Raw genomic sequence first — 14,163 nt, 5'->3', positions numbered from 1 at the left:
AGATAATCCCTACCTACCGACCTTAATATGGTGCACCCAAAAAATGTTTGTGTACCCAATTCTTTAGGCCACACCAATTTAATCTGTTGCTTCTCGGATCACCCTGTCCATCTTTTTCTGATTTGCAAAAAAAATAAAAAATTTTTTTGGTTCTAAATTAACTGCTCAATGAAAGACATATTTTGGCCCCAACGGTTGAAAAAAGTCCTTTTCTTCCTAGTTCTTAAGTTTTTCAATGTAACAATGCAATTTTGTTTCATTAAAAGTTCAAAATCTATTGTTTTAAATATAAGCCAGCCAGGTATGTTTACTTCATGGCTCATATTGTAACATTTCTGGCTACCATGGGGTGCCTTGGCCTGTTTTTTTTTTTTTTTCGTCCCTAGCTGTCGCTCCTGATTTTTTCTGAAAAAATCAGAGAAACAACAAATTAAATTGGTGTGGCCTTACGGTTGGGTGTTCCCAAAAATGAATTTCGAGCCATGATTATTGATACTTACAGATCATTTGCACAGCCTCCATGCCATCGTCCAGTTTGAGCCTGCTGTCCATGAAGGCCAGTCCTAACTCTCCCAGTCCTTCCACATCTGTGGACACCAACAGGCCGTAAGGGTCTCCTGACCTCCAGGCCAGGGGCTCCGACAGGCGCGTCAGGGGAACAGACTGCAATTGAAAGAGTAAAAATTTACTTTCATACAGAAGACGGAGCTGTATACCTGTTTGTCCAGAGTAGGTTGACATCACATGGGGGGAAGAATGACAGGAGGTCAATCTGCCGGAATCTGCTGGAATAAGTGGTTGACATGGGGGAATTCAGGAGGTCAAGGACTGCAATTGCCAAATTTCCTGGAAGTCAACAAGTTTTTCAAGGAGTTTGCTCAATTCAAGGCCAAAAGACTACTTCTGGTCATCACTGAACTATACTAAATCTTTATGGTAGTAAGGCCACACAAATCTACTTTATTTATTTATTTATTGAAAATGCAACAAGACATTACACTGACTCTCAAGGCAGCAAAGCTGATGTTAGAGAGTCAACACATAAGGACAAAACATATAGGGCACATAATATCAACAGTGTGAAATTACAAAAAAAATGATCATAAGAACCTATATCATTCCAATTAGCCGAGTAAATATATGTACACATCTAAAATAACACATTTGGAGGTCAGAGGTCGATAAAATAAGTCACAGTCAGACTACCTTATATGATAAAAAAAAAAGGATACTAAATAACAAGGTTAGAAAGGAACAGCTGGAAGTGCCTAGAAACGGTTTGTTGAAGTGATGTAAGTGTGGAAGGAGTGTGAGAGACTTTCGTTTAATGTGATGTCACAAATCTACTTTGTTGTTTCTCGGATTCGCCGTCCATTTCTTTCTGATTTGAAAAAAAATTTTTTGGGGGTTCTAAATCAACTGTAAAATGCTCAATGAAAGACATATTTTGGCCCCGACGGTTGACAAAAGTCCTTTTCTTTCTATTGTAACAATGCAATTTTGTTTCATTAAAAGTTCAAAATCTATTGTTTTAATTATAAACCAGCCTGGTATGCTCACTTCATGGCTCATATTGTAACATTTCACACACTGGAATTAACAGGTGGTCCAACATAAAATGTGGAGAGGTTCACCACTGAAGTTCATCTCTTCCACCACACCTGTGACAAGGGCAGCTCCTCACCCTTCCCATCATCCTCTCTGGCAGGAAGTGTTGCCTCCAGCAGCAGCAGCACCTGACCTGACCTGACCCGGGTCGTCGGGGTCAACGGCCTCGCTGAACCAATGAATGACGTCCATTCATCCAGGTCCACTTTGGGCTGGGGTAAAATCAACAAAAAACTGTAATTTTTTTTCATTTGCACATATCCTAAAACAACAGAGAAAGCAGTTCCAAAACAAGTTGCTAGGGGGTCTAAAGCTACATGTATGTCACTTATTTTCTGTTCCAAGGGCTCTCTGCCAACAAAAAATCGTGACCCTAGCAAGTCCAGATCACGAGATATCAAAACCAAAAGTTCTGCTGCAGTACCAAGGAAAGCAGGTTATTAGGTGCAGGTAGACATCAGAAATACCTAGCTACACAGCTCCAATTTTACCTGCACTAACCTGCATATACCCAGTACATGGACCAGTGCAGGTTAGGTGCAGGTAGACATCAGAAATACCTACACAGCTCCAATCTTACCTGCACTAACCTGCATATACCCAGTACATGGACCAGTGCAGGTTAGGTGCATGTAGACATCAGAAATACCTGCACAGCTCCAATTTTACCTGCACTAACCTGCATATACCCAGTACATGTACCAGTGCAGGTTAGGTGCAGGTAGACATCAGAAACACCTGCACAGCTTCAATTTTACCTGCATATACAGGTGGTATTTCAAGCCCTGCATAATGTTCCTTCAATTTTGACAGGTTGATCCATGTAATACGCTATGCATCATAAGGCAGACTGTTCCGACACAAAAAAATAACAGAAACCACAAATCTGAAGATTACAAAGACCTATCTACATCTCTCAATTGCCTCCAGTTGATATTGGCTTTCCTTTTGATAACATTGTCATCTCACCAATAAGGCATTAAAGGGCCCAAGTTATATGGCATAACCTGGTCTATAAATGTGTACTGTAACAGTGTAAGATGGGTTTTACATAATAAAAGTTGATAGCCAATTGTTGGATAAAAATATCAAGGGAATACACAACAATAATAACTGAAGTGTACATGACTTTGTAAATTTGACAGGGGGCATATAATATAAATATATACAGAGCAAGAAATATCAAAAAATGAAGAAATGCACAGTTCTTCTGATGCACTGAAACATTATAGGTAACAACCCCCAGAAATCATATAGTCAAAAGGTAATTGTAATAAAAGGAATAAAAAATAAATGGCAACTATTTTCAAGATCTTCTATGAATTGTTCTACGAGTACACCATAAAATGATGGAATCATATTAGATCTATTTTACATTCATAGAAGATGACAGCCGCCAAAGTCAGTGGTTTTTGTCATTCTGCAAATCGCCAATTTTATCGTCACCGATCATTAGGGCAGACGGGGAAAAACAGCCAAGCACACGGTTGACAAATGGTAAGTCAGAATTTAATTTTCCACTTCAGGAATGTTATCTGTTTTGGCTTGTGGTATGCTGAGTATCATTACTATTGGGTAGCATGGGTCAGTGCATATACTGGCATTTCTGCCTGAAGAAGAAATACAATATTTAATATCGAGGACTATTTCAAGGATTCTGAGGGTTGGATGGGTGCCAGAGTGATTCATCATGAGCAAATTGTGTTCCACTCACTGTGAATGTGCAGTCAGAGAAGTTACCCTTCTTGAAGGCATTGGCTTTAAATTGATTAGGTGAAGACTTACAATGTACATGCAAAGAGCAAATTCTACAACTAGAGTTCCCTGATCTCATATTACCTTCGCCAAATGATGTTAATCTTTATGACTGACAAATTATAGACTACAGGTATTCCCCCTTGATTTAACAAATAGGATCCTCATTTTCATTAATTATATCTGATTTTCAGTTATATCATATTCTCAACCAAAAGACAGTGACTGTTATATCAACAAACAATGCCATTCTAACATTTCCTCAAATTATGCAAATTAGGTCCTGATTTGAATATATAAACATTAAACATTATGTTTAATGATGTCCATCACTTAACTATTAAATACCACAAGTATGAAATTCCAGGAAGTTTTCATTACATTATAAAATTTTCTCATTAATTATGCAAATCAAGTCTTCATTTACATAATCAATATCTGCCTGTGTTTGGTGATGACTCATAAATGCTGCAAAAGGCCAGCATCTGCCTGCTTGTTGTAAAAGTAGTGATATGCACAACTGAAAATTTGCAATACCAGCTTTTATTCCTGTGGTTTAACAGCATTCTCCTTTTTGGCTGGAATTTTTTTATTCACCCTCTCACATTAGTTTTGAATTAAAAATTATAAATAAGTCAGTGTGGCCTTAGACAATCAGCAAAAGCATCGACCAAGTACAAATGTGGTACATGACATGTAACAATGATAGGATAGGAAGATGCATTATTCCAACTACTACAAAATTTCTGAAAAAAAACAAGCACACACATATAACAAAGCAGCATTGTAAACAGAATTTATAGAATCCACAATTAGGTTACAATAGCATATAAACCTGACAATATCTGTCATAATTTATTGTAAGTCCATGTCTAATATAGGGGCGTGAAACATTTAGATTCAATAGTTACAAACAAGCATAACAAAGTAACATTGTAAACAGAATTTATAGAATCCACAATTAGGTTACAATAGCATATAAACCTGACAATATCTGTCATAATTTATTGTAAGTCCATGTCTAATATTGGGGTGTGAAACATTTATATACAATAGTTTACAAACAAGCATAACAAAGTTATGTTGTAAACAGAATTTATAGAATCCACAATTAGGTTACAATAGCATATAATTTTAAACCTGACAATATCTGTCATAATTTATTGTAAGTCCATGTCTAATATAGGGGTGTGAGACATTTAGATTATAGTTTACAAACAAGCGTAACAAAGTAACGTTGTAAAACAGAATTTATAGAATCCACAATTAGGTTACAATAGCATATAATTTTAAACCTGACAATATCTGTCATAATTTATGGAAGTCCATGTCTAATATAGGGGTGTAAGACATTTAGATTATAGTTTAACTTTACAAACAAGCATAACAAAGCAACGTTGTAAACAGAATTTATAGAATCCACAATTAGGTTACAATAGCATATAATTTTAAACCTGACAATATCTGTCATAATTTATTGAAGTCCATGTCTAATATAGGGGTGTGAGACACGCTCTGACAGGTTAGAAATATGGAGGTATGCAGACACTTGGCTCTGGGTATTATGACAGCCCCGCCTAGTGGGTAACACACACTATAACTCCTGACTATATATGTCTGCCCTAGGAAATATAGCCTGGAGTGTCATATGGAGGGAACTAGAAATTTGAGCTCTTGGAACATCTATGGGGGCCTGCATGGGGGGGTCCCGACAACGCTCTACTCCAAATTCGGAAACTTCTCAATTACGCTTTATGATAAATTCCAAGTAGCTACAACGCATTACGTTGAATTAAAATGGCGAATATGCTCTACGCAAAATGCACTAATCACACTCTACGTTGAATTAGAGCGGTCCTTCTACGCTCTACGTAGAATTGAAACGGCCGATTACGCTCTACGGAAAAGGGCATGCGGGCCCCCATCTGTTAGCCTCTTCTAGCAAGGACCTACCAAAATATAGCGTCCTTGCTTCTAGTAGTTGATCTGCAATTTTTGATTGAATTAATCTAGCCATGACAAGACTAATCTTCTTGATAAATAACATGGATTGTGTGAAAAATTGGTGAGATGTTGGCTGTGCTTTGCCAAATTCTTTCTGACATTGCTGGCCCATGCCTTCTATCTCTTTTGCCACTCAATGAATTTGTTTCTCTCTTAAATCTTAGTAGGTCTTTAGTTTGTCAAGTTTTTGGCAGCAGGTGCAGCAAAAAGACGGTCGGCGAATAGTTTGTTCATGGTAATGATACATTCGTGGTACAGAAGTGACCGTGAAAACAGCGAACATATATCATTTGAGCCCTAAAAAAAAATCAGGAATTACAGTATACATTGTCAACAACAATTGTTGTCTGGCACAGACTTTTAGATGTTTGCCCTTGGTCTATTGGTACTTTATAGTCCATTCTTTTAGCACTGGTATATTTCACAGAACTCAGAGCTAATTCTTTTTCTCCCCCTTTTGTAAGGGCCTGCAAGGGGGGGTCCCGACAACGCTCTACGCTGAATTCCGAAACCTCTCAATTCCGCTTTACGATAAATTCCAAGTAGCTACAACGCATTACGTAGAATTAAAACGGCGAATACGCTCTACGCAAAATGCAAAGAGCGGTCCGTCTACGCTCTACATAGAATTAAAACGGCCGAGTACGCTCTACGGAAAAGGGCTTGCAGGCCCCCTTTTGTGACTGTCTCCTTGTGTTGTGATATAGATGAAAAATGTGAGACTAAATTTGGAGGCTGCATGGCTCTTCAAACTTTATGGTACCCCTGGAGGGAGGGTCATGGGAACTATGTCCCTGGGCCTGTGTGGTGTCATTCCCTGAGTTCCACCCTACATAGCAGCCTGACAAATTGATACTAATGACAGGGCAGCTGGACAGGACACATGCACCACAGGAACAGGCAGGGCGGTGCACTTGTTGTAAGGGCTCAGGGATGGGAGGAGCCGCTTTAGGAAGACTTCACACAGCCCCACCCTCCCTTTGTTAGGCCACATCGACTTAATTTGTTGGTTCTCCAATTTTTTTTCAGGAAAAAAAAAGCGACAGGGCAAAAAAAAAAAAAAGGTCTAGGTATCCCATTATAGCCCCAAATGCTTCGATAGGCTGGGTTAATATTTAAACAATGAATTTTGAATTTTTAATCAAACCACTGCATTGATAGATGGAAAAACTGTAACAACTACTAGGAAGGAAAGGACTTTCCTCAACTGTTGGGGGCAAAATATGAGCATATTTGAGTTGATTCTGAACCAGTAATCTTTTTTTTTTTTAGTCTAAATCAGAAAAAAATGAAGAAGCGAATCCCAGAACCAACAGATTAAATTGGTGTGGCCTTAGCATGCTATGGCCATTGTGTGATGTTTGGGTTAATGGATAGTCATAATACTGTAATTCACTGTATGTTCATGGTAGCTAAAGTTCGCAGTCTGAGAAAAAAAAATGATGCAGTGGCCATGAAACTGAAAACATACAGTCATGTAAAAGTACCATAAAAATCGGAAATTAGATGTCATATCAGAAAGTTTCTGGCACACTTTCACTTTTAGATTCTCTGTCCTGCATCATCATCATCATCATCATCATCATCATCATCATCATCATCATCATAAAAGAGAGAAGAAAATTAAAGTGGAAGAAAAAAGTGTTAGTACGTTTCTAGATTTTAATGTCAGGGATACCTGAAAAACAGGTCTGTTACCCAAGTGAAATTTCCCTGAATAACTCCATGTAAATTAGTAAAGGAATGAAAAGATTTCTACAAATATCTTTAAAAAGTTGGTTGGAGAAATAAAAGTGTTACTTTCTAAACATACATGGACATGCTGCAAGTACAATGAACATGTGCTATAATTACTGTCAGTTATGTATGCATTATTACACTATATGTAGCTGATTCCCATGAGTGTATATGATACCATATCCACTTGTACACACCTGTCCACATGTGTATGTGTCTGACAGAACAACACTTTCAAGTACACACAAGTGGGCACACAAGCACACACTTGAACCTGGGGGTCTTCCTACAAATCACTCAACATCTCAAGAGCCTGGATCTTCAAGAGACTGAGAATCTGCTAAGACTTTGACCTTGACCATTGAATTTGACCACTGTAAAGGCTAGGGCAAGAGGTGTAGCTGTCACAAAACAGAGCACTGTGAAAGTATATAAGAAGAGGATGTAGTTATAGCTAGTTTCTGTGGATTAGAAACATAATCATCTTTCATGTTTTGCCCGGTGACTACATGTATGTAATGACTGTTCCTTTGTGCTGTGTGGAAGTGAATGACAGCAGATTTCAGCCCAGCCAAAGTCTTTCCTTCTATTTTAGACCCAGAGGAAGGGCCTGGGGTCGGCAGTAAACCTCTGGGCCAGCTCTGATGATGTCCCCTACTTGATCCTTGGTGTTGGGGACATCGCGTGACAAGCTCTGTTTAACTGTGTGCCCAGCGCGAAAGTTTGGGGTTGATATTTTAATTTGGGGGGCGGGCACGCATTCATTCAATCACAGCTAACTAGGGTCAGCGCAAACTTTGAAAAGCAAAGCCCCACAAAACTAACTAGCCCTCCTCCCATCCAGAATAGCCGGGATTCTTCCCGCCAAAATAGCTGACCGCTCACGATTGTTGGAAAGGGTATCCGCCTTGTTTAGGAGGGTTGTCCTCCTGTCAGCTGGTGTTGTCAGTTCTATCTCTGACAGGGGAGCGCTATGGTTCAATCCTCCACACAGCTCCTGTTACAGCCAGTAGGCTGGGTAATCAAGTATGCTAACATTGATACTCCAAGCTGTGCTCTCTACCCCGGAGCTGGCGTCAGATATGACAGGGGAATGTGGCCAGTGTTTGTACAATGTGTACTTATAGAGCAGGGCCTGCCACTGACCCTGCCACTTGACAGTATCCCTTACCTCTGTACTTCCACACATGATGATGCCACTTACACTCAAGTGACTCACTTACAAACCTAAGATCAGTTGTATTTGGATGAAAGCTCATCTGTGTTGGAAGAATCCAAAGTTTAAGCCTTAGTTCCAACACGAAAAGAAAGACTCACCATGAATTTTCAGTCAAACATGTTCACCTTCATCAGATGTAATGTTACATGCTATGTATCAAAAATTTATGGTGACTCTTTCTTTTCGTGTTGGAACTACTTAAACCTCATAACTATTAACACCTCAGATCATGTTTGAATAGGATATACTGTTTGATAATTATACAGTTATAGAATTGCTATGTCATGAACATTTTGCTTTATGATGAAGAAAAAATACAGAAATACATTGTACTATGCCACAGAGAAATCTTTTCTCTGATTCTGACGAAAATCATTTTCTATATACTGTATCTCTTTCTTCCAGGTTTTCTGTCAATGCTGAGATAATGTGTAAAAAAACAGAAAAAAAAAGAAAGAAACAGAATAGACACACCAGTCCTTTCCTGTTTCAGAAAAAGCAAGCACTTTTCTGTTTCTTTGCAACAAAAAGAAAATCTCTCAAACACCTACATGTGTGAAACACTTTAGCACACAGGCTCCCCCTATCAGATACACATGTACCTGCACCTGTACATAGACCACAGCAGAGGGCCTGCATGGGGGTCCTGACAATGCTCTACGCTAAATTTTGTGAGCTGGCTATGTATTATGCTGAATTCAAGAAGCCTCTCCATTACGTTTTACGAAAATTCCGGGTAGCTACATCATATTACGTAGAATTAAAACAACGAATTGCGCTCTACGCAAAATGCGCTAATTACGCTCTACATAGAATTAAAATGGCCGATTACGCTCTATGGAAAAGGGCATGCGGGCCCGCAGATATCCGTTTGGCTACAGACCATTTTGTGGTTCTACTTTACTTCAGGAAGAATTATGACAAGTGATATCCATGTCACAATTCTGCTCACTGCGATATTTACCGTAAGTTCTTAAAACAGATTCTGTTGGCTCATGGCTTAGCACGTTTGAAATCCTTTTTTGGCTGGGATATCTTCGTTCGTACGTCGAATAGCGTACGTGCGTAAGATGCCATTCCTGAATATATCAAGATTTACAGGTCTTGGAGACTGGCGTCAAGTCACGTTCTAATGCACAAGGTCAAAGCTTTGGATAATGATATGCTCCCAGGACTATAGCGCATGTCAAATGGTGAGGAAATAGGTACATGTGCAAGTACAAGGTTCTACCTCATTTGCCTCATGAAATATTATACTGTAACCCTTATATTCAAGTTGTTGTCGTTGACCATTGGTGGTATTGTCTAGTTAACCCTTGTCCTGCTGGCAATTTTTGCACAATATTTTCAAATAATTTGAAGTCTTAATCAGGTCACAGACCCTTGAGTTTTTTGCCCCACTGTGGTGTAGTTACTTCTGCATTAATTAAAATTTGTTGCATTTCGCTGCGGTGTGAGGCGTTGCACGAGATATATCCCAAAACCGTACCTATACTGGGCAATACATTGTATATAGATGGTACTGTATGTGCAACCCATATATATATATATGGGTCCCGCAGGACAAGGCACAAGGGTTTTAATTAACATGAAAAATGTACATATGATTATGGCTATATTTCACAAGATATCATGAAATTGTGTTCAAACATGTCAAAAAAAGTTACACACACTCACACATGTACACTATCCGGTTTATCGTCTATTGTTCCCTGACTTCCAAGGGTTGTGTGTTGTTAATCCTTCTATAAGCATTCAATACTCCCCTCTGAACCTGGCACTTGTCAAGTTTGTGAAGCTTTGAGCCTGTTCTCTACACAAAGCTTGAAAAGGCTTTGATTTCTGAATGAGATCTGCTTCTAAATAGGATGTTTTCATTCTATTGATTACTAGATGTAGCATCAGTATTGACTTCAGTAAAAATCACTGTTTTTGTTTTCATCATATAGTTATATATGGAAATTATGTTAAGGCCACACCAATTTAATTTGTTGGTTCATGGATCCGCCTCTTCATTTTTTCTGATTTGCAAAAAAAAAGGAGAAACTTCTGGTTCTGAATCAACTAAAAAATGCTCATATTTTGCTCCCAACAGTTGAGGAAAGTCCTTTTCTTCCTAGTTGCATTGTTTTCCATCTACCAATGCAGTGGTTTGATTAAAAGTTCAAAATTTGTTTTACACAAGTGAACTAATACAGTACTAGATAATCACATTGTCAGTATCAACAGGAAAAGACTGATGAATTGCGATTACTTGCCAGTATTTTGGAGAACTGTAATAGCATATTATTGGACATAGGAATTGTAGAATGTTTTACTGGAACAGTGGAACCTCAAAACATAACATATATACGATAGGGCAAATGGAACCAATTTTAACATTCACCCACACATTAACAAAGACTTACACTTACAAGTGAAGTCAGATCACATGCTACTTAAAATACCCAATATCTCGTATCCTTTTACCAGGACTGGTTGTTGCTGATAACAGAAGATGATACCACAGCGCCATCTAGCAAGTTTCTCTGGAAGTACACAAGCTGTCAAGAGGTCACAACACGTACAAAGTCCCAGCTCTGCAGAGTTAGCTTTAAATTTGTTTAGGCTTAGATATTCAAAGGTTAAGTGTAACAAGTCTTTCAGTGTAATGTAGCCAGCTTATGGTGGTTTTGTAACAAAGGCCAGTTATACCGGCTATACAGATACAGGGGGGCCTGCATGGGGGGTCCCAACAACGCTCTACGCTAAATTTTTATTACACAAGTTTCCAACCTCAATTTTGCGCCTGTAGGAGTTTTACACTGCAGGAGTTTAATTATAACTTTAAATGAACTCCCATTGTGCGAAACCTACTGGGGAACCTAGCTCAGAGTCAGGCAGGGAAGAGCTTCCGCAGCCCCAAAGAGAACTCGGCAAAACCACGATTGACTGAATACAAGGCTGTTTTTGCTGACATCATATAATGTTACATGCAAATTATTTGGACACGAAGGCAAATCAACCGTCACCCTTTTTCATGCCTACCACTAGCTGGCCACAATGGCATGGCGATCACTCACGTAAGGTAAATATATCGATGCCTAGGAAAAAAATGTTGTTTCCTGTTTCAGTCCTGAAAAAATAGGGTTGGTAGGTAGGGATTTTCTTTTTTTTTTAGACTTCAGTGATATCTTATAGGGGTACAACTTATATCATGAATTTAACATTACAGTTAAAGTAAAACTTGCATGAGGACAATTTTAGTGTTAATGTTAGAAAACCAGTTGTACAACATTTTAGCACTCAGGTATCAGATCATGGAGTTAAAAAAGGTTGATCAGCTTGAAAAATGTATGTCCCTTGCAGTTACTAGTCTAGTGTCGGCAGTTTTTCCTAGGGTTGATCAGGAAACAGGAAACACAAACTTTTTTTTTTCCTTACATGTAACGTTAGGCCTAATCCAAGTTGACAATATCATGAATATGACATGTAACATCTGTGTCCATAATATCACCAGGGTCCATAATATCGTCACCTTGAGAAACAGTGTGCTTAAAGATAATTTTACTGCAACATACTTTTGGTATGCACTCCTGCTCACCTCAAATGTACATACCTAGGGTATGTTGCAGTAATGTTGCAGTAAAAATATCTTTAAGCACACTATTTCTCAAGGTGACGATATTATGGACCCTGGTGATATTATAATATGGACACAGATGTTAACAGTTAGGCCTAATCCACTGACCAATATAGTAGAAAATCAAGCAGCTTTTATACCCTGAGTTATTTCTAAATAAGGCTGATGTCTTGTGTGCCTCATGATAATCTAATAGTAAAGTGTACCTTTGGTTGAATGATAGTCATCCTGTTGTCGTCCTCCCTCCACAGTACGACTTCTGTGTACTTCTTACTCGCCGACGTTTCCTCCCAGAAAACCGAGGCACTTATTTCTTGTGTCAGGTGGCAGAGATACTCGGGTTTTCCTGACTTGAAGCTCAAGCCAGAGGCCAGGGCGTACTGTCTCACCAAGTTCAGTATCTTCATCTTTCGCCTGGCTACCCTAGAGGCGGCAGTGAATGTCAGGTAGGCATAGCAAACTGTCAGCAACATAATTTCCGCTAACTTTTACTTCAGAGTATGGACCGAGTTTCAACAAAATTATACTGGCTTTCCTGAACCAAAACGATCAAGAATCTCAAACTTCCTGACATGAAACGTTTCTCAAACTGACTCTTAATTGTTATTCGCCAGAGGAACTGCTTAAACTAGCTGAAAACTGTTTATAAACGCGAAATTATCAAGAAAAGCTAGGCCTTCCTGTTGTTTTTCTTCCAAAACCGCCATCTTGATTTGACCTTTGACCCGACAGATGTAAAAAAAAAAGCTAAACTTTTACTTTGTTAACGATTCAAAGTAACCAAAAACTGTTTCCAAAATACATTAATGGAAGACGTGGTAAAAGTTTGTCATTAATATTGCGTAAAGATTTCAAATTTTACTATTTCTCGCCGTTTGCTCTTCAACAGCAGTGCAGGCGCGACATCTAGCAATTATTTTACAAACTGCATAACGTTAACATCACATATCATCCCATTGATATTTTCAAGGAGGTTTAGTGTAGTCAACCTCCTTGATATTTTGCATATCCTCAGCGATATCAAATATTGATGGTATCCACATTGTTTTCAGGAAAAGGTGAACCGCAACTTTGACTTCGTTGTTGTAATGGATATAACGTTAACATTAACAGATGATTATTTTGAGCATTAGTAATTAACATGTTATGACCTAATGCCATCTTGATCAAGTTAATTCTCTTCAGATAGCGTTTGGTTGACAGAAATCCATTCCTCCTCACGCCATGACAAAAACATCATCAAAAATTCATGCCGCATTTCTGAACAGATGAAAAGAGCTCATAGGTCTGAGTGAAAGGCTCTTGCGTACCTCGTTTGAAGACTCAGTTTCTCAATTCTTTCTGGTTTTGGGACGGTAATTTCACACTCAAGTTTCACACAGGTAAGTCTAGTTTACGTACTCTCCAAGCAGAGGTTGTAGGGGAATGATCGTTAGCTTTTTATATATAGCTGTTTCTTTTTTTGTGTAAATCCCGTCGGTGGCCGGCGACCTTCTCTGGCCAATGGATACTGCCTGGCCAATTTGATACTGTCAATTTGCCACTGAAAGGGATCTACTTAGCTATGAGATTATAGTTTATGTAATATAAGCCCTCGGCAACTTTTATATTGTATTTAGCAGGTGGTCAGTAATATGATATCGATATTATACTGAAATTTCGTTCTTAAAAAATCTAACACGCGTGGTGGTGGTTTTGTTTATATTCATCGCATATCATTTTACTTCCCAACAAACTCAAACTATACCAGAAATTAAAAACGATTAACCGAATTACATAAATGTATACTCTCTATGGTCCATTTGGGTGTAAATAATTATTTTGAATACTAGGGCTAGCTGTTCAATAAAGGTGGACAGTTATTGTTTGTGTAGGATATGTTTAATAATAGATATCTCTAAATAGGTCACATTGCCGATATTTTCATTTCTAAATTATCTTTCACAGCTGCTAAAGGTGAATAATAAGGCAATATGCCTATACAACAAGCTTCGCAGTAAGACTCTTAGGACGCTCTGGTCTTTACTTTAGTGCCCATGTGAGGCTTTGTAATGTTTTTGTTCGTGTGTTTGTACTTATGTATTGTAATGTATAATTTGTATTTGCCAGACAATTCAACTGTAAAAAAAAATCAGTGTTATTCAGCATGTTTATTTTGTACAGGCTGCGAGGCTGGTTTTTATGAATATTAAAAATGTTGAAACTAATAATCTTAGTA

The 14,163-nt window shown here is 38.4% G+C and overlaps 1 protein-coding gene across 1 annotated transcript in view; it reads right to left on the bottom strand.

The window, feature by feature from the left end:
• The window catches only part of LOC109464518 (biotin--protein ligase-like), a 28,792-nt gene extending 16,141 nt beyond the window's left edge, over positions 1-12,651 (bottom strand). Inside the window, exons 1-3 of the mRNA XM_019761525.1 lie at positions 12,152-12,651; positions 1,662-1,820; positions 501-663 (exon numbers count right to left, since the gene is read on the bottom strand). Coding sequence (XP_019617084.1) covers positions 501-663; positions 1,662-1,820; positions 12,152-12,418 — 589 coding nt within the window. The 5' untranslated portion in view covers positions 12,419-12,651. The remainder of the gene's footprint in view (positions 1-500; positions 664-1,661; positions 1,821-12,151) is intronic.
• Positions 12,652-14,163: the final 1,512 nt, after the last annotated feature.

The sequence above is a fragment of the Branchiostoma belcheri genome, unplaced genomic scaffold (genome assembly GCF_001625305.1).
Source record: "Branchiostoma belcheri isolate BF01 breed outbred unplaced genomic scaffold, Haploidv18h27 scaffold14, whole genome shotgun sequence".
Classification (NCBI taxonomy): domain Eukaryota; kingdom Metazoa; phylum Chordata; class Leptocardii; order Amphioxiformes; family Branchiostomatidae; genus Branchiostoma; species Branchiostoma belcheri.
This window is presented reverse-complemented; position numbering and strand designations above follow the sequence as displayed.